The sequence below is a fragment of the Haemorhous mexicanus genome, chromosome 1, assembly GCF_027477595.1.
Source record: "Haemorhous mexicanus isolate bHaeMex1 chromosome 1, bHaeMex1.pri, whole genome shotgun sequence".
NCBI lineage: Eukaryota > Metazoa > Chordata > Aves > Passeriformes > Fringillidae > Haemorhous > Haemorhous mexicanus.
This window is the reverse complement of record NC_082341.1, coordinates 125645978-125666800: the sequence shown is the minus strand read 5'-3', so window position 1 is coordinate 125666800 and position 20823 is coordinate 125645978. Positions and strand designations below refer to the sequence as shown.

General features: G+C 41.7%; 1 protein-coding gene across 6 annotated transcripts in view; it reads left to right on the top strand.

The window, feature by feature from the left end:
* Window positions 1–774: 774 nt before the first annotated feature.
* Window positions 775–20823, top strand: part of EYA1 (EYA transcriptional coactivator and phosphatase 1) — a 159212-nt gene continuing 139163 nt past the window's right edge. For all 6 annotated transcript variants that reach the window (XM_059862108.1, XM_059862097.1, XM_059862089.1 and 3 more), the window contains exons 1-2: window positions 775–903; window positions 12955–13062. In XM_059862108.1, the coding sequence (XP_059718091.1) occupies window positions 13030–13062 (33 nt within the window). In that variant the 5' untranslated portion in view covers window positions 775–903; window positions 12955–13029. The remainder of the gene's footprint in view (window positions 904–12954; window positions 13063–20823) is intronic.

The window sequence follows — 20823 nt, the reverse complement described above, 5'->3', positions numbered from 1 at the left end:
TGTTCATATTTACAACTATAGGTAAAAAAACCCCAGCAGCTCTGCTTGCTTCAGTGTCTGGACCAGGTTGCCAGATTGAGCAGGGCTTTCACCTGTGTTATACTCGGATGCCCGTGCTATACACCTTATGCAGGGTCTAAGTTCATGTCTCTGTGATGAGGAAGTGAAGAGGATGTTCTACCACTGATCTGCAGTAACTTTATAACCGAAGCAAATATGGAATCTGACCCATGCTTTCTCTCTTCATGGGTAATGAGGAGGGGTGGATGCGTACAAACTCGGATTTTAGGGGTGATCCGAAGTCCGCGGGGTCAGGTGCCATATGCCTAGCACAGCTTCTCCCAGCGCAGCATTCCCATGCAGATCTTGACGCCTTGACTCATTCTGTGCCTCCAAGCGATGGCTTTACCCACGATGGTGAGGAGCGGTGTCAGACAAGCCCCTGGGGCCGCGGGATGCTGCCGGTAGCTTTCCGTCCCTTACCTCCCGCGGCGCTGCAGGAAGCCGGCATTCCTCAGCCCCCATCCTTCCGTCGCTAATAACATCTTAATTCTCAGAAATAATAATTAAAAAAAAAATGAAAGAAAATAATAATTTTAAAAGCGTGTGTTGGTAGGGAGGGAATGGGGGCGGCCAGCGGCGCTCTCGTGTGTGACGGCGGGCGGAGAGCGGCGGCAGCGGGCGGCGCGGCCGGGCAGGCGCGGTGCTGCCGCCGGGCGAGGCGGCGGCGGCAGCGGGAGGAGGCGGAGGAGGCGGTCGAGCCGCTCCAGGGAAGTTTTCTCGCCGCCGCCTCCCCGAAACCCCTCCCCGCCAAGCGCGGCTCCGCGCTCCTCGAAACTTACCGCCGGGCGCCGCTCCTGGGGAGCCGCCGGGCCCGCGCCGCCGCCCCGGAGGCCCCGCGGAGTAAGTGCGCGCCGGGCCGGGCCGGGCCGAGCCCGGGCGGCGGGGCCGCGGCCGGGGGTGCCGGACACGTGGGGCGGGCGGGAGGCGCCGGCTCAGTGCCGGGGGTTGCGCGGGCGCGCAGCGGAGCGGGGCCGGCGGCCGGAGGGAGGGAGGGAGGGAGGGAGGGAGGGAGGGGCGAGGCCGCGGGAGCCCCGGCGTGGGAGGGGAAGGGGCGGCGGAGCGCGGCTCGCCCGGCGCCGCGGGAGCCCCGGTGCCGGCCGGGGCCGCCGGGCGCTGCGGCAGCGCTGAACGCGGGTTGTGTGTCGGAGGGTAACACAACGCGGGTTGTGTGTCGGAGGGTAACACAACGCAGGCTGTGTGTCGGAGGGTAGCAGTCTGTGGACGCTTCGCCGTGTGTAAGCGTGTCCGCCTTCGCCCCGCTCCCCGGGGCTGCCCGCTGTGGGCACGGCAAGTGTCAGTGGAGCGAGGAGTGCGCAGCTCCTCCTCCGACGGACGAGACCGATGCCCGGGCACCGACGGCGACCCCGCTGAGCGCGACCGCAGCGGCGTCCCGGGCACGGCCCCGCTGGGGCGGCCGCCTCCCCGCCGGGAGCCCGCTGGCTGCCTGCCTCCAGCGCGTCGGGGCGCGGAGGGATGATGTCCGGTGCTCATCCCTCTCCGCTCCGCGCATCCCAGCACCTGAGGAGGAGAGTGCTGAGCAAGGGCAGCAGGGAGGGGGTGCACCCACAGGTGTATCCTGCCTCAGCTCGCTTTCTGGGGTTCTTATTTCTCCCGCCGTCACCTAAGACCTTCAAAGAGATGGATGGATGTAGCTACTTATGAAATGGTTTTGGTCCCTGTTGTTCATCCTAGAGATAAAGCTTTTTTTTTTTTTTTTTTTTTTTTTTTTTTTTTTTTTTTTTTGTGTGTGCAGGAAATACTCTGTTGTTTAAGACTGTACTCAAATTGGCAATTTTTCTATCAGAAAGTCAGAGTTTTCTTCTATTATGAAAATATAACAGTAGGCTTCCCCCCTCGCTCCCCCCCCGCCTTTTTTTCCCCCCCTATTAGATTGTTTAAATTGCAGAGTAGCTCCCATTGGCTTTTAGTAGCAAAACACTCTTATTGTTACATATGCTCCAGCAAAATGCAGTATGAACAGCATCACCAGGCAGTTGCTACGTTTGAAGACTCACACTTTCCATAATACTTTAAAATAAAAATATGGTTATAAGAAGAGAAAATGGTCATTCAGTGCTGTCAGAAGTTCTTTAAAAAGAGTGGTGTGTGGAAAGTCCCTATGAAACAATTTCCAGATTAGAGCTGTTCATTCTCTGCCAAAAGCTGTGTAAGCATGAACTGTAATGAGGGTAGTTGTAGGATCATGGAGTAGGCACGGAGCAGGTAGTCCAGCTGCAGCAGAAAGTAAAGAGACAGAAGGGCAATATGTATGGAAATGTCCCTAATTGAGGACTGCAGCTCGTGGAGGTAGCTGGCACATCTTCTGAAGGCTAGTCTCGATACGTTCCTTCCCAAACCTTTGTTCTAGCTTGTACACAACTTGTTCTACTGTAGATTTAAGTGTGATGTAAAACACAAGAATGAATGTTCTTCAGTAACCTTTTAAAATGTATGGATTACACTTTCTGAATGGTTCACCTTTAGAAATTCTAATAGCATCAATAAAAGTATTTATAACCCATCTAAGGAGAAATGAAGTCACTGGTTCCTTGTGTGACCATAACCAATGGTTACCAATAGCACCAATAATTGGTGTTATTCATTCCAAGCCTGATGTACCATTTCTAATTTTCTTCATTAGCTACATCTTCCCCTGTGAAGTGAATCACAAACAGGGTAGGAAGAGAAAGGAGGAAGCAAGTCACTCTTTTTTGTTTTTTTTTGTTTGTGGCTCTGTCTTCCTTGTGCTGCAAAACTTGTCACTATGGGCAAGGTGAGGGATGGATTTTGGCAGGAGAATTGTAAAATCTTCAAAGGTCATTTGAACAGTTTCTCCTAGTCAGCCAGAAACTGGGACCCTCTGGCACCCTGTCCATTTAGAGAATTTTACATTATTTTATTTGTTTCTCTCATTCAATTGCTTAATTATAGAATCCAAAAATATTATTGCTCAAAATAACCTTTCCTTCTAGATTTAGAGAGAGTGATACAAAACTAAGAGTTTAAATTGAGTTAGGAGGCTTGAGATTTCTTTCCTTTCTATCATTTTTACTCTCTTTGACTGTTTAATCTGATATACCAAACATCATAAGATAATGATTTCTCAAATGTCTGGACACTTTTAGTGCTTTTTTATTTTTTTCCCTCCCTTTGTGACACAGAATATCTTTTCACTCTGTCTGATTGTGCTAATCCTGCTGCATGGACCTAGGAAGTAAAATACAAATTTACCACTGAGTTCTGTGATGTGGGTCAAACTACCATGAGAAGGCTCTAATGGTTGGACCAAGAAAAGTTTGCCTGGATTTGATGGTGTGCCTGTGAGCTGTGGCTGCCTGGCAGTGACACCAGAGGGGCAGCTCTTGGGGGAGCCTGGGGGCAGCTGCTGTTCCCAATCAAAGCCTGGGCAGGGGGTGGGGGCATGGGCAGTGCAGGCACTCAGTGCCTCAGTCTGCCCAGGGCCCCCACTGTGCTGGGCTGCCTGGAAAAATCACCCAGGTGAACTCCCACCCTTTGAGGTGGGTCTGCATTTTTGCAGCTCCCCTTATAATGAAGTGAGCTAGGAGAAAGCTCTTTTTATTTATAAGAGCGGAAATTGTGTGTAAAGTCCTTAAAATCAAGGAGGCCACAGCTGGGTACTTCATATGCTTTTGAAAGCTTTTCCAACTCCAAGTTGTTTCTCTGTCCTTCCCATGCTGTTTCCATAGCGAGTCACACCTACTGCTACTTTAGGCAATTGGCCTAATTCCTGAAAATTTTGAATTTTAATTACTCAGCTCAATAGGTTGAGCTCTTTATCATCTGAATATTGAAGGTGATTGCATAGTGTTGTGTGAATAAAATTTCTTGTTTTATGTTTTAGGTTATATTGTTCTCAAAAGAAAGTGAAATATTATGTTCAAAATGTTAATGTAGTTCATTCTTCACTTTTTCCATTATTATGCAATATTATTTATAAAAATTTAGCTATAGCATTATTTGATAAACTAAACTATTTTTTTAATAGTTGCAAAAATTGTATTCTATAGATAATAACCATCATCTGTTCTGTTCTTCCCACTTGGTATATTGCTACAGTCAGTAATATTTAACAATAATTAAAGTTTCATCTTGAGCTGTGATGGTGAAAAGGATTGCAAGACTATTAGGATAAGCAAACACTAAAGAAGTGTGCCTGTTGCTGGAGGACAGACTGACTTATTAAACTTATTTAACTACTTAATTTCTACTGTGTTTTGCTCTTGAGTATTTTGTTTTTTTCATGAATGTATATAGAGTTCATTCTCATTGGTAGATGCAGTTTGGAGGTATGGAGAACTGAAACTGAATATTGTTGTTTGACTAGGTGCATTTTTTGCTGACAAAACCCACAAAATGCATCTTTGTGTAGTTGTGTAAGCAAAACCAAATCAAGGTTCCAAATCCTTAAGTTTTCAGTTTTTATTATGTTAAAAATGAGGAGTTACTGAATTCATTTTCATGAAAACATAGTCTGGAAGAAGCCAGAGGAGAAGAATGTCATCTTTCAAGCAAAAGACGATGAAGTTGAACAGAACAGCATTAAAAAACAAAAGTGTTTTAGCATTGTTTTGCAAGAAATTTGGATACTATTTGGCCCTATAAATACTCCTACAATAATTTTTTTCTTCTCTCCTGTAATATTCCAATGCTAATTGTCCAAATTTGTTAACAATTTGGTGGAGTTTAATTTCATAAGGAGAAACTGCTGACTAGAAAAGAGAGAGAGGTCCCAACCAGTGCCTCCTTGCTTGAGCCACTGACAGCAGGGATGGCCCCGCAGGGAGCTGGGCAGTGCCTTCCCTGGGATTGCTCCTGAGAGGCAAGAGCTTGAGGACGTAGAACAGAAACAGGAAGGAAAGTTGGCATCATTGTTAGGTAAAAACAGTATCACTTCTGCTTTAAAATTAGTTTTCAGGTAGTGAATTTGGGGTATTTCTGGTCACCATGAGCCAGGCTTCCAAGGGTATTTAGGTGGCTAAAGGGGCAGCTGGGTCTTTATTCTAATTCACAAGGGTGCTTGCAAAATAAACAAACAAACAAGGAAGTGTAAATGGCTGTAGGTGCTTAGGCTGATCTGATGTCTTTAAATATCCCATTGGATCTCACACTGACAGATCTGACAGTTCAGTGGTACAGCCTTTTGGTTTTCTCAGTTTAGGACCATTCATGCTCTTTCATTTGGACTTAACAGAGGTTGAAAGAGATCCCATTCTCAGAAATGAGTCCAAATGAAGAAAATAGACTACTTGCACCTACTGGTGAAACTCATCCCAATTTCAAGTTGGTATCTCTGCTACATGAAGAGAGGCAGAAGCATTTGTAGAAATTGATCTGTTGTAAAGATTGAAGAAAACATGCTCATTGCACTGTGTGATTGTTGTGACTTATCAGTGAAAATTTTGGTTGACTTCAAGAGACAGGGAAGTTTTCTTGTTGCCAAGAAGAGAGCAGCACCCTTAGCCTTGCTGTTGGCGGTGTGAGGAAGGTCCCTGCTGTGCACACTGAGGTGGTGGTTGATCCGTTGTGGGATCTGCAAGTGGCACTCCCATGGAGACACCAGAGACGTGGCTCTGTGCCACACAAGGACAGCTACACTGCTCCCAAGGGCAGGGGGAGTCCAGAGGCAGCTGGGTTCTCACAGATGCACTGGGACCTCAGCTGGCCCTGACCCAGTGCTTGGGGCCCCCTCGCCAGGAGATGCCAAGACTTTGGCCTCTGCATTTCCTGGTTGAATGTTGGCTTTCTGTAGCCAGGGTGACTCCCTTGCATCCATGCTCTCTGTAACCCATCTGTCTGGGTGGATTTTTCTGCTCTCTGGGATGCTGGGGCATCCACTACTGAAAATATTGCTGGTATACTTGAATGCTTTTACCAGCCTGGGGGAAGCCTAGGTTTTAATGAAGGTTGTTACAACTTTAGACTCAAATTTATCTGATTTATTTTAAAAAAAACTTTAAAAAATTATAAAACTTAGACATTTCACCTAGAGGAAAATTACTTTAATTGCTCTGTGTAAACCTTAAAACCTCTACACATGACCTGTATTAATTATAACTAGCAAACTTTTACCTGTTGGCACTGAATTATGCAGAAGCAGGACAAGTTGCTTGTTGTTAGACCACAAACTTTTATAGACTTCATATATTTTACAAACTACTTTAAAAGCCATGTAAAATAATAAGTAATGCCCTACCTTTAATCTAAATTTATAATAGGTGTAGAAAGGCTTCTTAAAGCAGATATATAATTACTACATTGTACAGAACCACACGGGTTGAAAGAAAGCTTTGTTTGTGAAGTACCTTACACTTCTTTCCTGAGCTAGGTAAGTGTTCCAGTTGCAAGTTATGATTCGTAGCTCAACATTTTTTCTTGTAGGTATTTCATATTTTTTAGTAACCATGACACTTCACCTAATAGTGTTAATCTGTTCATCCCCCCCCACCTTTTGTAGTCTGACACATAGAAAGCAGAAAACTGATCTATTGCTCAAAGACGTGATGACAAAGGAATTGGCTGTTGCATTCTGGTTTTGTTCTTTGTTAATGATATATAAATAAAACCAGGGAAATTCTACCTTTTTGATGAGAGAGATCCTATGGAATGCTGCGGGGAAAGCTGTTTGATTCTTATTTGAGGCAAAGTTTACCTTGTAAAATGTAATTTTATTAATTTTTAAAAGCAGAATTTTTATGTTTTCACCTTAAGAATAGTCTTTATTTCCTGTCCTAAACTGTTAGTGTGTTTTTCTGCTGAACAGTTTCAGCCTACATTTCAGATACAAATAAAGTTGATCCCACTGGGTAGTTTAAATGTAGTATTAATTTTTAAAGTAATTTAGAAAAGAAATTCTGTCGAGCAAGTAACCAGTATAATTTTAACATTGTTCTACAGCTTGGGTTTTGTGTGCATTTAGTATTCAATGAAAAATATGATCTTTTGCTATGTTTGGAGAGCTCTCCTTTTAGAATAACATTATTGCTTTAAATTTTTGTATGGATATGTCTCCCACTTTAGCCTTTTGTGGAGCTTCCTGTCTGAGGCACCTTGTTTCATGTTTGTGTGAGGGAGATTGAACTTAGAAATTTGCCCTTTGCAGGCACCAGGTTTCATACCTGAAGCTCATGCCAGGTCCTAATTCCTGTTCAAAACCATTCCTGACCATTGGATGTGGGAAGCAACTCAAAGACTTCATGAAGACAGTTTTTGAATCAGTTCTATTTCAGGTTTAGATCTTGTAAAAGCAATGGCAAATTATTTACTTCATTTTTTCCCGTTCTCCAGTCTTCTTACCCTTCTCACTTTTGAACACCACATTTTCAGGCTTCTGTCTCCACCCCCGGAGAGTTTTCTTTGTACTTGACCATCTTTTCCAACGCTGGGAGACCAGAGAGCTTTTCTGAGCTTGCTGAAGTTAGCAACCAGGAGATTCCCAGAAAAACATGCCAATACCTTTTGCCTTTGTTTGTTTCTTCAGGTAGGACTTTTTTGTTATCCCCACTCCACTCTCCAAAGGTCTCAATAAGTGTGCTTATCAAGCAGAATAATTTTTGTAGGTTTCTTCCACTTGAGGTGAATAGCAAGGAGAGTGGTGAAGAACTGCTCAAGGACCTTATGAGACGAGTCAGTAGACAATAAAATGACAACTGAAATTCTGCAGATATAAATGTGAACTGCTAAACCTCAGTTAAAATGGTTGTAGCTGTGCATGGAAGGTGATCGGCTCTGGGCTGACACGGTCAGAAGAAGGAAGCTGACCCCTTCAGAAGGGGTCTTGACATCTAAGATAATTCCAAGAAAATTTGTTCAGTTCTTAGTAATTCCCCCAAAAATGAATGTTCAGAACTGCTAGGAATAGCAGGAAACTGGGAAAATGCTGTGAAAATGGCATATGCTTGTTCTGTTCTTGCCCTTCTGTCCAGTTATGGCTGTTGCTGGAGACAGCACCAGGAGGATGTTGGTCTCAACCAGTATCGTGGCCCTTGTGTTCTCAACACCTTTTCCATGATTTAATGGTTTATGGGAGAAATGGGGCACAAACTCTATTATTGAGTTGTTCCTTCCCGACATACTTAGGCTTACAGTGTGATAGCAATTTTATAAATGTAATCAGGATTCAGAAAGTATCACAGATGTATTTCCCAGACTGTCACTGATATCATTTGCATGTGATGTATTTTTTGTGTTCATAGTGCTTCATTCCTACCTTCTTTCTTGCTTGCTTTTGCTCTTGAATCTCCTTGGTTTTTCTGGTCCAACACTCAGTGAGATTCATGTGTAGGCAGATGAGACCTCATGTTTCCTTACCAGAACTTTAACTTCTCAGTGAAGTAAAAAATGTTAGGGAAATACCATAGTTTTAATCTTTGAAGTGAAGTTAAAAGTGATTATCTAGATGGCAAAACAAAATTCTTGATACTAAATTTGTATTATTTACTTATAAAGAACAAGATTAATTTCAAGCCAGACCTAAACTTGACAGTGAATGTAAGAGCTTTGGGTTTTAAACATGCCTGTCCAGGACACCAGAGTGCTTGTTCTATTTTATGTAAAGGAAACCTTACCAATAAAACTGAAAACATTCAGCCTCCTCTCCCGCAGGTTTACTTCAGCTGCAAGTCCTGACACTCCATGCATTTCTGTTTGATGGTAGTGAAAAAAAAGGTCTGTTGAGATGAACATTTTTGTTTATGGGGGTGCAGAAATGGTGACCTACCCCTGTGGTGTTGTTCAGTGTGTTACCTACATGCTGCATGGCCACAGAGCAGACTGGGGGTTTGCACACCCCCAGAGTCTGTGTCTGCTCGGTGTCAGCTCTGCAGTTGGTGTGGATGCCTTCCAGCAGATGTGCATGGTAGGTCCCACACATCTGGGCACCTGTCTGTTTTGCTGGAGTCCCTGAGGCTCAGTGGAAGGCAAGATGCTGTATTGCATCTGCAGGCGTCCCAGGCTGAATCAGAGGTGGTCTTCAGTCACAGCCCTGGAGTTAATTGTTTATAAAGCTGCTGAAAGGTCCCTACCAAATTTCATTTTTTAAAAATACCTTTCCTCTTCCATTTTATTTCCTTCCTCTTTTTTTTTTTTCCTTTCTTTTCGGTTTTCAGCTGTTACACTTGGCAAGTTTCTTTCCCAGCATTTGGAAATAATTGTTTTCTAAATGCTACCCAGGTTATCTGCCAAATGTAACACCTTAAAAGGAAGGGGGGTGGGGGACAAGAGACCTACCTGGGAATAGAGTGAATGTAGTGAGTCTTTAGAAAGTGTCTAAAAGGAAATTTACCAAATATAGCACCTAAAATCAAAACCATTGAGCTCCCTCACAGTAACTGCAAAATACCACATGCTATCATCTACAGGGTAAAAAAAGGCCATTTCATCCAGCCTCAGAACTTCTTTTGTTATTTTCTTTACTAAAAGATAAAGCATGTGTGGCTTTTGGGGTTCTTTTTCTTCTAACAAATGTGTATAGTTGGGGAGATACAATTTTTTCACTGTGTTACTGGAAAAATCCCATCAGCTCCTGAGAAAGCATAAGAAAATAAGAGAGAGCAAAGCAGAAACCACTGATGGCACTAAAAATTACCTTATCTTGGAGACTTTGCAATGGCATAATCAGCTGGGAGGATGTAAGACAGAACTGATTTTGCTGGTGGCACAGGAACAGGATGAAAAGTTTAATTCCTTCCCCTCGGTGATGGAGGGGCTAAGGCAGCCCAAGGTAATGTGTTGGTGCTGTTTCTGATCACTGTGAGTTTTGTCAGGGGCTCAGTGCGGCTGAAGGTGTGTTACAGCAGCCCTGGGACAGCTCAAGATGTGGATTAGTGTTGTTGGAGGTCTAGCATGGGAAATGCACAGCTTTTATGAAGAACAGCTTGGCAAGCGTAAAGAATCAGATTCCTTGTCCTTAGATGTAGGTGTCTAGGTGCTGGGGTCAGCCATGGCCAGTTACTTTTTGGTCACCCTTGTGTTTGGTAGTCTCTGCAAGTGGTCAGCCTCCACTGGCACCTCCCAGCCTAGGAGGGCATGTATCAGTGACTATGTTTAATGTCTGCTTCCTGGGTGATAAGCCACTGGCTTTTGCCAGGTTTTTAGGTGGGTGCTCAGATGGGGACAGGGGGACAGCACTTCCATGACAAGGAGCTCGTCAAAGCTCCTGCCACCTCTGCAGCATGGCTGGGAGGGGCTGGCAGCCACCCCGTGCCTGGCGGCAAAGGCGCGTGTTGGGATCCGCGTGTGTGGGGAAAATTGCACAGCGCTGGCCAACGTTTCAGAAAGGAGGGAATGAAAATCCCCCATAAACCACTGTCTGTGCTACTCTGTGGGCTTTTTTAATGCCCTTTTAAATGGTAATAGCTGCTTGGAAAGAGGACTGCTGGTCATCGTGCCTGGTACAACAGTACTTCTTTAGCTGGTAGGACTCCTAATACTGTTGGGTATTTAATGGTAATATTTTACAAAGCAAATGACTTCCAAAGAAGTAGAGAAAAATAAAACAGGATATGTGCTTTCATTACTTCCCTTCAATTTAGATCTTGTCTTTTTCAATAAATTGAATTTTTGTCCTAGTCATATTTGTTGGCACATTTTGCATATAACCGCTTCTCTGTAATAGATACTGTGTAATTCGGATATATTTTTTGATACATTAACACATCAAGGGAATTTAATTAGTTTTTGTAAAGCTTTACTAAAAGTTAAAAATAACCTACGATGACAATTAGAATTAGGATCACTAAGTTGCTCTTGTTTAGGAGTTGAATTTTTCAAAATTAAAATTACTTAATTATTATGACTTGATTGTGGATCAGCTGTTCTGTATTAACATCTAAACCCTCATGTTACTGTGACTTGATTTTGCTGTCAGAGATCTCTGGTGTCTTCTGAGCAAGACAAGTCTTTCCCCCTAGCAGTGTGGGTGGGTGCCCACATATATAGGAGCTTTTTGTAAACCTCTTTTGCAGTGACATGAGGTGCAGCAAATGTCAGAGCAGAAATTACAAGAGTAGGCTCTTTTAACACTGGTGTGTTATAGGAATCTTTCCCAGAGAGAGAAAATATTTGCCACAGCAGTTCCTGCAAGTTAGGTCGCCTAATTAGGGCTGAACTATAATATACACTAAAACCTACATGCTTTTTCCTTCTGGGCTTCAAGAGAAAATTACCAGTCTTTGTAAAGTTTTCTTTCCATTAGTAAAGAGAGCACTGCTGATCTGAAAATCCATCAGGTCATCCATACCAGCATTACATCAATTGACTTTTGAATATTTTTCCATTAGAAAAGGCTCCATTTTATTCCCTCACTGAAGTGGCAGACTTTCAGTTTGTGCGGTTTTTCCATTTATTGAGTTTTGCAATAAAAGAGTTTTTGAAACAGATGTCAGTCATTGCTTAGTAGCGGGGCATTGTAAGAGGGCTGTTTTCTTCTCTCTTTTTTTTTTTAAGTTAGAAAAAATATCTTTTCATTCCCTGCCTAACTTTAATTGTCACTTTTAAAAGCCATAAATAGTTTTCTAACCTATAATCTGGTGTTAGAACAAATATAAGCACCAAACCCTGATTTCACAGAAATATTGCAGATTGGCCATTGTTCTCAGCAGGAGCAGGACTGGATTTGATCTCTCAGTTGTAAACCAGAAAGAAGGGAGTGGATGCATTGCAGAAGCATGGTTCATATTAGCATCTTCCTTAGGGTGTGGAGTGGACCTGTTAACACTTTCTTAATGCTTAGATTTTATAGAAGTAGCCAAATATGTGCAATGAACAGCATCCAAAAAAATGGGGTTTGAAGGGATTTTTTTACTTTCTTGCTAGGTATCCAGGTAGAAAGATAAAGAGTAAGATTTTGGTCCTGATCCTAAATTATATGTGTTTCATATGCAGAGTGGTTTAGGACAAACAGAATGTCTTCAGACCATATCTTCAACTGTCACAGAAGAGCAAAGTGTTACTCACATCTCTGTGTATATATAATATGTGTGTATGTGTGTGTGTGTGTGTGTGTGTGTGTGTGTAAACACTTTAAAAAAAAATCACATTTTCATTTTTATTCTTTATTGACACCATTTCCCCCATGTGTTTAAAAAAAGTCCCAGTTTTTCTCATGAGGATTTTAGCTGGGTTTGTTTAAATTACGCCATTGAATAATTCTGAATATTAAGATGTTTACAGCATTTTATTCTAAAGGAGGAAGGAAACCATATTTTGGGTTGATATCTCTTTGGGAGGGTAAGCTTTTGGTGTTTCATCTGAGTACTTCACTGTTACTTTAAACATCAAAGAGCACCCTTTCCGAAGGTGAGAGAACACAAAGCATCCCATATTTATAATTTATGAGGCCTAAGACTGTGACCTAATGTAAACTTGAAGAGATTTAGTATAAAAATATCCTTAGCTTGAGGGCAACATTTGAAAACTTCATGGATTTTCTTTTTTATCCTGGCTCAGTCTACAATCATATTGCTTTGTTATTATTTCCTCTTAGCATTAAAGTACGATTGACATTGATAGATATCAGGGGAAGGCTGAGCTTCTTAAAGGGAAAAAAAAAAAGGAAAAAAAAAAAGGAAAAAAAAGAAGAAGAGATGCGTTGTTGGCACAGAAATAGTGGCGGTAGGAGCGTTCCTGGCTGCCTTTTATTCTTCTGCAGACAGTGAGCACCACGGGGCTCTCGCTGCCTGCTTTTGGCATGCATGGATTCGCAATAAACAGCTCGGCTATGTGTTTGTTTTCAAGACTGATTCAGTTCTTCAAAGGCAACTGCTCCCAACTTGTGAATACTTGTTAGTTGCTGGAAAGTTGCAGAAGTGAAGATCAGCTCCTAGTTTCATGCCAACAAATTAATCCGACGATGTGGTGCTGTCTTTTCCACAGGTGTGTGTGCACTAGCACTGTCTGAAGCTCCCTGTCACTAATAGCCCATATATAATTTGGAAGGAGAAATCTTCAATGGAAGACCCCGAGGGAATAAATGGGAAGTCTGTAAGTAAACAACTTGTCAGTCCTGAGAAAAAAAGTTGTGGCTTTTAAAGTGGCAATTATTTTTGTGGCAACCAAGCGAAGGAAAGTCTTAAGAGAGCTACATGCACTTTTAGTGATTGGAAGAAGCAGGGAATGATGAAATTAATTGAGAGATGGAGGCTTGTGCTAAAGCTACAGAAAATTAAGTCCGGCTTTAAAAATATTTGTCTTCAGTGATTCATATTACAAAATGATGGTTGTTGCTTTCTCTAAGAAATATTTGGCCTGCTGTGTTTACATTTTTATCTGTTGGAGAGTTTTCATCCCATTATTTGAAGTTATTTCTCTTTGCCTTTGTGAATATATGCAAATACTGCTTCTGGGAAAAGTGAGTGCAACTCCTAGCTGCAAAGTTTTAAGAACAGTGGCAAAAAAATGTAGTAGCATTGTTGTTTGTTGTAAATGCCTGTCTGTAGAGTCACAATAATAAGAAGTTTTGCAAACTATCAAGCACAATTAAGAATGTTTAATGCACGGTCAAATGATTAGTTGTGTGTTTTGGATTTGTTAGTTTAATTTGTGACATCATTCTTGGCACTCAGTGAAATTCAAAATGCTACATATATGTTTTTATTCTGAATTGTTTAACAGAAAGTGTGCGTATTGAGATTACCTTATTTTTACCAGCTGTAAAATAAGTCCAAAAGCTATTTAGTAAATTTAATTAGACTTATTTCCTGCATTTTTTCCTGATGTGTTTATTTTCTACATTTGACAGTAGTCTATTCTCTCTCACTCTTCCCTTTGTATTGTATGTTTCTGTATCCAGTTTCCCTGATGCTTCCATTTCATGTAGCAACAGAGTAGAAAAAACCAAGCCCCTTGATAAAAAGCCTGTTTTGCTGTGTGTTTTTTGTTACACTTCATGTGTAGTGCAATTTTTGCTGTCTGAAGCAAAATATGGCTTTGATTATTTTCCAATATTCATTTGTTCCAGTCTTGTCTCTATGTGTATGTTTGGGTATTTATCCATCACTGCTACCACCATGTGTGGACAGGACCAGTTCACTTTTAGGGAAAGGGTGGCCATGGTTACCAACAGGCACTAAACAGGGATGGTCCTGTTTGCAGTTGCCATGCCAGAGCTTTCAGCACCACCCAAGCTCCTCGTTCCATTTGGAATCAGGCTTTCCTCCATGCATGAAAAGCCATTCCCTGATGCTGTCAGCATTTTCTGTGGCTTCCACTGCAATACTTCCCCTCTGTGTGCCCGGCATGGCCTGGGCTTTGTGTGCTGTGGAGGGTTTGGGCTGGGTAATTGTGTTCTGGGGCTGTATGTAATGACAAATATAACTGTCACTTAACATAACAGGAGTATGAAGGGAAATATTTGTTCATGGTTTGGCACCACCAGCACTCCTGTTGGGGTTATTCATTCCATTCCTTCTTTTCACCACTTAGTCCAGAGAGCCTGTAAAATGCTTCATCTGCTCAGAGTTTCCCTTCACACTACCCAAGTGGGTGGCAGTTGTTGATTCTATCAGGATTATCAAAATCTAAGCCAGTAACTGCTGAATAGACCCACTGCACGGACCAGCACTCAGGCTTCTGTAAATGAGGACTGAGGTGCCCAAATGTACATGACACAGGGCAGGGCGTGTGCAATTTTTGATTGCAGTCTCATTGGAGAGGTTTAAAATTGGGGTATAAAACCCTGGAATCAGATCCTTCAATTAGGTCTCACTTGGAGTCATTCATAACTGGACAGTCTGCTGCATTTGCATCAGCCACTTGACCAGCAGGGAGATTTCCTAAAAGCAGTCATCAGAAGGCAAAATAGTCTCAGTGAAAATAAAGATTATGGCATGAACATTGGTTTTTGTTTATTTTGCTCTGTGTGTGTGCATAGAAAGAAAGAGAGGGTGAGGGATAGATTAGCACTCTGTAATTAGAAACCAGAAACCAAACCTGTTTGGGATTTAAGATCCCAAGCACATGTAGCGACTTTGAAAACCTGGTGCTAGTCCATAGGAAAAGAATAAAACTTCCCTACACACAAGCTGACAGGTAATTTAATTTAGTACCTGGCCAATGCAAACTATGTGGTGGAAGCAATTTCAGGTGCATGTGGATAAGCTTTATTCAACAACTGAGAAATGAAGCTGGATAATGTAAAAAAAAGTTATCAGACAACAGTATGAGAGAGTATATGGGAAAGTACTTTGCCATTGTCTTTGGCCAAGATTTCTCTTTTGAGGAAGAGGACGGTGTTGCACTAGGGAATACAGCCTGTCAGTGTTGATGTGTACAGAGGATTCCATAATAAGCCCAGTAAACTCACTTCTGCACTTCTGTTACACTCACACAGCTGAGAGAGTATTTTAGCCATTTCCTAATCAAGAAATGGTTCTAATTGTACTAATTGTCATGTGCTTGATTTGCATTCTGTAGAAAATTGATTTAAAACTTGGGCTTGCAAACTTGAACATTACCTCTGCCCCTGCCTTTCCTTTACAGCAAAACAAACCTGAGGCTGGCTGGACAGAGGATGTCAGTATTTTATCCTGTCTGAAAATTTCACTGAAGTTCTGTTGCTTTCTTTCCAAGTCCAAAAAAGACTTTGAGGCTTGGTTGCTAATGATAACCTATCAAAGATTGTTCACTCATGTGTCATCAAGCTGAAACAAATGGTTGGGGTTTTTTAATTAGTATTTTCTTCACCATCCTGAAGGGGCTTTTTTGTCTGCCAGTCATTTGCAACAAGTCCCACTGCTCAAATATACTTGAGAAATAAAAAAACAATCTCTTGTTTTAATTATTTTTGAGATGAAAATATCATTTTGGGTGTTAGAAAAATTCTGATTGTAAGGAGCCTGGGGCTGTGTAATAGTACATCTTATACCAAATTGATTAAAAAAAAATAGGCAAAATTATAATTGCTTGTATTTGTGGTAGGCTAAGTCTACCTGTTCCAAACTTGGCATTGGCATGAATCTATTGCCCTAGAAATGCTCTAGAAGCCCTAAAAACATGACAAACACTGATAAGATTCAGTGTGATAACCCAGGTAGTTAGAGGTACCCTGATGATGACTTCTTAAAAAAAAACTTGAAAAGGGCAGTGTAGAGGTCAGCAGGTATTTTATTTCATTTTATTTGACTGTGATTTTTTTTTTTTAAATGTATGGGGTTTATTTATTTGCAAAACCCAGCACAAGAAAATTTTCACAAGTAAATACTGGCATGTTTTCAGCAATTACTATACCCTCTGGGGATATTTTGGAGGGCTTTTCTTCCATAACTCTTGCTTTGGTAGCTGTATTAAGTTATTATATAACATAAAATAATTTTCATTCCTACCCTGTCCAGGCTCATAATTGAAAATTCTCATTGCAAAATTGCACACCACTAAGTATTTTCAGCATCGAGTGTTTTTTGATGATGGAGTTTGCCCATCTGGAAAACAGAGTGAAGACTCTGAGGCCCTCAGCAGTCAAGGTAGATCCAAAGAGTGTGTACCCAATGAGCCAAAAAAGGAGGTGCTCTTGGTCCACTCCTGCAGTTTGTCTTGTCTGATTCCCCCCACATCCCCAAACCTCAGCTTTCAGTCAGCACTCTGGGCAGCCTGGCTGTGTATTTCCAACTTCTTTCTCCTCCCTGATGCTGCCCGGACACTTCTGCCATGCCACGTACCAGAGAGCGGCACTTTGCACCGAGAATTCACCTCCTACCTCTGTTCGTGGAAAGACACAGAGCAAGTCGCTGGTTTCAGCAAGAAAGGGGGAGGGAGAAAATAAAACCCCAAACCAAAAAACATCCAGCACCTGGCTGCAGCAAAATAATGAATTTTGCAGCAAACATGCGAGATTCTGTGGAATCTTGGAAAAATGCCAGACTCCACGACCACAGAAATGCTGAGTCCATGGGGCCCACAGAGAGATGGCTGGGGCAGTTCACATCTCTCTGTCTTTGTTTCAAGCTCCTTGCAGTCTTACTGAGGCATCAGATTACACTCTCTTCACATTTTCAAGGTTATCTTCACTACCAGAAGGGCTAGAAAGTTCATTTTGTTTCAAGGCAAGCCAGGATCCGGCAGCACAACTCTCGAGTGGTTTCAGAGGCCACTGCCACGGTGGTGGCATGGCTGTGCCTGAGGGCATGGCTGGTGACCTGCACATTTGAGCAGCATCATCAATGACATGTTTGTCATGCTTACTCACATTACCTGTTTGTCACATTAGGGAACAAAGTCTATGAGGAAGAAGGGTGAAAATAGAAGTATTTTACCTTTGGCTGAAAACTTAGAGCATTGTCACTGAGAAAGTCATGCATGTGCTGCCTCGTGTTTCTCAAAGGCTGGCAAAGTTCTCCCCTCTGTGTTCCCCTCCTGTTCTGAAGAAATGCGTGACACACTTCCTTTTTGGAAAGCTCTGCGAGGCAATAACCAACAAGCACCATGCAATTGCAATCTGTAACTGAGCCTATAAAATGTAATCGCCTGCACCCTTCCCACTGCCCTTCCCCTCTCTATCTGCAATTGGTAGAATATTGGAAACATAAGCCACAAAACCCACTTATTACGCTCAGTAAGTGTCAAAAAGAATGAACAGCCGGAACTAGCTGATGGATTTAAGTTCCCCAAATTGAAGTGAGCTCCTGCTAGGCCGTCTATAGCAACTGCTCAATCAGTAACTATTAATAGAACTTTTTCTTTCAAAACATTTTAGTGAAAATACTCCTGAAAATTGCAAGCTGTTTGTGGACAGTTTGAAAACATTATTCACTACAGGCTCTTCATTCATCTGTGCAGAAACACCACAGAGAAATTCTTGTCATTTAAAATGTACCTTTCCTTGTTGGTGGCAGAAATCCTAAGGTGCCACAGGCAGCAGTGCTTGCAGCACTGACTACCCACATCTTGTAGCCTTGGGCATATTCCTCAAGGTCACAAAGACCTTGCTGGGGTTTTGTGGGGGTCCGTCAACAGATACCACCACTAATCTTGATTACAAATCCTTATTTCCTCAGAGGGGTGGAGCTTTTGCTTTGTTACAGTGTGAGGCATTTTTAGATGACTTGTAAAAGTGGGCATATGAGAAATACACAATCCATCTGACTTTTTCCAGCCACTGTGTGCAACTGTTCAGCATGGAGTCTCTTCTTGAAAGTCTTGATGAAGTTGTAGCTTAGCCCTTAACACTAAAAAGCAAACTGCCAGTGAAGTTTATTTTCTTTTTTACTAGGTTTTCTGGACCATTGTTCCGCTTGAGGAGCCATGTTTGTTAGTTTTGGCTCTCTGACTTCTCTTCCTTAAGGATAAACTCTCCTTAGGCAGTTGTACAACTATGCACTGAAAGACTGCATAGCAGTTTATTCACAGCCCAAGCTCCAGCCGAATTCAACTGTGTGACTTCCTGGCTTAAGCAGGGGTGCATCCGTAATGTAAATACCTACTTGATTCTGTGGAAAACCAGGAGGTTTTTTGTTTGCTCTTGTAAAAGATTCCTGCGGGAAGCTTAACTTTAAAGTTGGCATCCAGCCTTCTCTGCTGTGACTCGGATGCTGATCTGATTTTGTGCTTTCATGGACATTTTTATATTTGAAAATTTTTAATTCAACATTAGCTTTGCTTACAAGCTACAGAGCAGAATAAAATCACATTACAAACATTGTAGTATTAGATTTTATCACCATTTATTTCTTCTCGTCTGCCCAGGGATTTCTACATGTTCGGTAGAACTAATTTGCAGTCAGACACTGAGGTCTTCTAGAAGGCCAGCAGGCTCCACAAACTAATTTATCCAAATAACCAATCCCTCATAGGCCAACCATAGAAGGACACCAAAATGGCCTTAGCAGGCAAAGCCCCCTTTTGAAGTCTGGAATGTTTTGACTGACTTGAAACAGGCGGCAGGAATGAAGGGATAATTTTCAGTGACCCATGGGACTTTTTTGCCATTTTCAAATATTAGGTAAAACAAAGAGAAATTGCTTGTTCTAATTTAGAAAGACTTAACAATCCGGAAGGTAACCAGACTCAGAATTGAGTACTAAGGTATAGAGCTGAAGTTTACTTAATGCATTGAAGGTTTGCATCTGGGTATATGGTATTTGCACACCCACACATACACAGACTGCTTTACTGGTACATGCACATACCTAAACTGTTTTTTGAATTTGACTTCTATAAAAAAACTTTAGTACAAAGTATATTTTTGCAATATTAAGTGGACTACCTGGAATGCTCTTTTTAAGTACATACGGTTTTTCTCAAAATAATAATTTCTAGTTAAAAGGATGGGTTTCTGTTGCTGCTTCAAAAGCTGGGGTAGTCACTCAGATGCCAAGACTTCCATGCCATTCCTGTTTTCTTCCACCCCCTGTCCTGATGCCATCTGAGTAAATGTAGAAATTAATACAATTTTGTACTCTTGCAGATACAAAAGAGAAGTATTTCGATGCATACATAAACCTGAAATTTTCTATGGATACTTCTAGGGAGTAAGAGAGAATGTGAATATTTAGAAATAGAGTGAAAACTTTACAGATCAGGTATTTCATGTTCAGCTACTTGAATGTGCATTTTAAAGACCGTGTGGAGCAATCACATAGATTTCAGCAACTTTTTTAGAGACATTCTCTTGTAAATTTGGTCTCAAGTTTACCATACATATTTATGGGATAGGTAGAACCCTGTATTTAGCAACACTAATGACACAGACCAACTCCAGCACTCAGCTTCATCCCCATGACATTGACTTGCAGGTAAGCTGGAGCTTCCCAGCAGAAGGAATGTTGTCTGTAATGGTCACTAAGCCAGTGGTGAAGGAGCTCTACCTGTGCTTAATAGAATTATGTTTCCTTAAAAGAGTATTTTGACAAGGATTTTGGTCACCAACTCGCCCTTTTTCCTCTGCCATATTTGGTTGTTCTTGGCATGGAGCAGTGCTGTGCAGCTCACATGTGTGTCCTGATAACTGTATGGATAGCAATGTCAGCAGATGGGAGATTCAAGTTGGCACTTAAATATTGATGGTACTGGGTTGGGCTGTGGCTGTCACTGGTATTGCTCCTACATACAGAACAAACTCCTAGTTTTAGTTTATTATTTTTCATGGGATATTGAAATATAAGTTCCTCCCAATTTCAGATTTCTCTGAAATATTCATTCTTACTGTTGTCCCATGGTAATAGAAAATACAATAGAATGACAAAGAAATCCTGTTTAAGTGCAGTTTTCAATCATGTATATACTGACCTCAGATTAGTGGATTTCAGAAACATGATGTTTAAATTAATGTTATTTTGGTGTGAGTTTATATATGTGTGTCTGTGTGTGTCTGTGTGCATGGAATGTATTAGATTAAATTAAGTTATGTTCCAGCTTTTACTTGAGGAATATAATTTTGTTAGTAGTTAATAATGTTAATGCCATGATTTTCTCATATTATGTTTACATATATGGCTACAGTAAAATCAAATTATATTTGCTGGGGGTAAGATTAGTCGGTCAAAGAGCTGTTTACAACAGGAGAAATTTAAATTCAGACTTGGTAGGAAAGAGATTCTTCTCTATTCCTGTCTGCCTTGCTGTAGCTGTACTGTCTAGACTGTCCTCGAAGTAGTAGACCCAGTGGTCTCGTGGTCCATGCACAGCACAGCAGCAGAGTCTGGCAGGGAATAGAAAGCTTCATAGGGATTTCTCATCAATCACATAGAATTTGTCATTTCAGCATTTTTGGCATTCAAAGCCTTATATTCTGCCACCACCATTCACATGGGG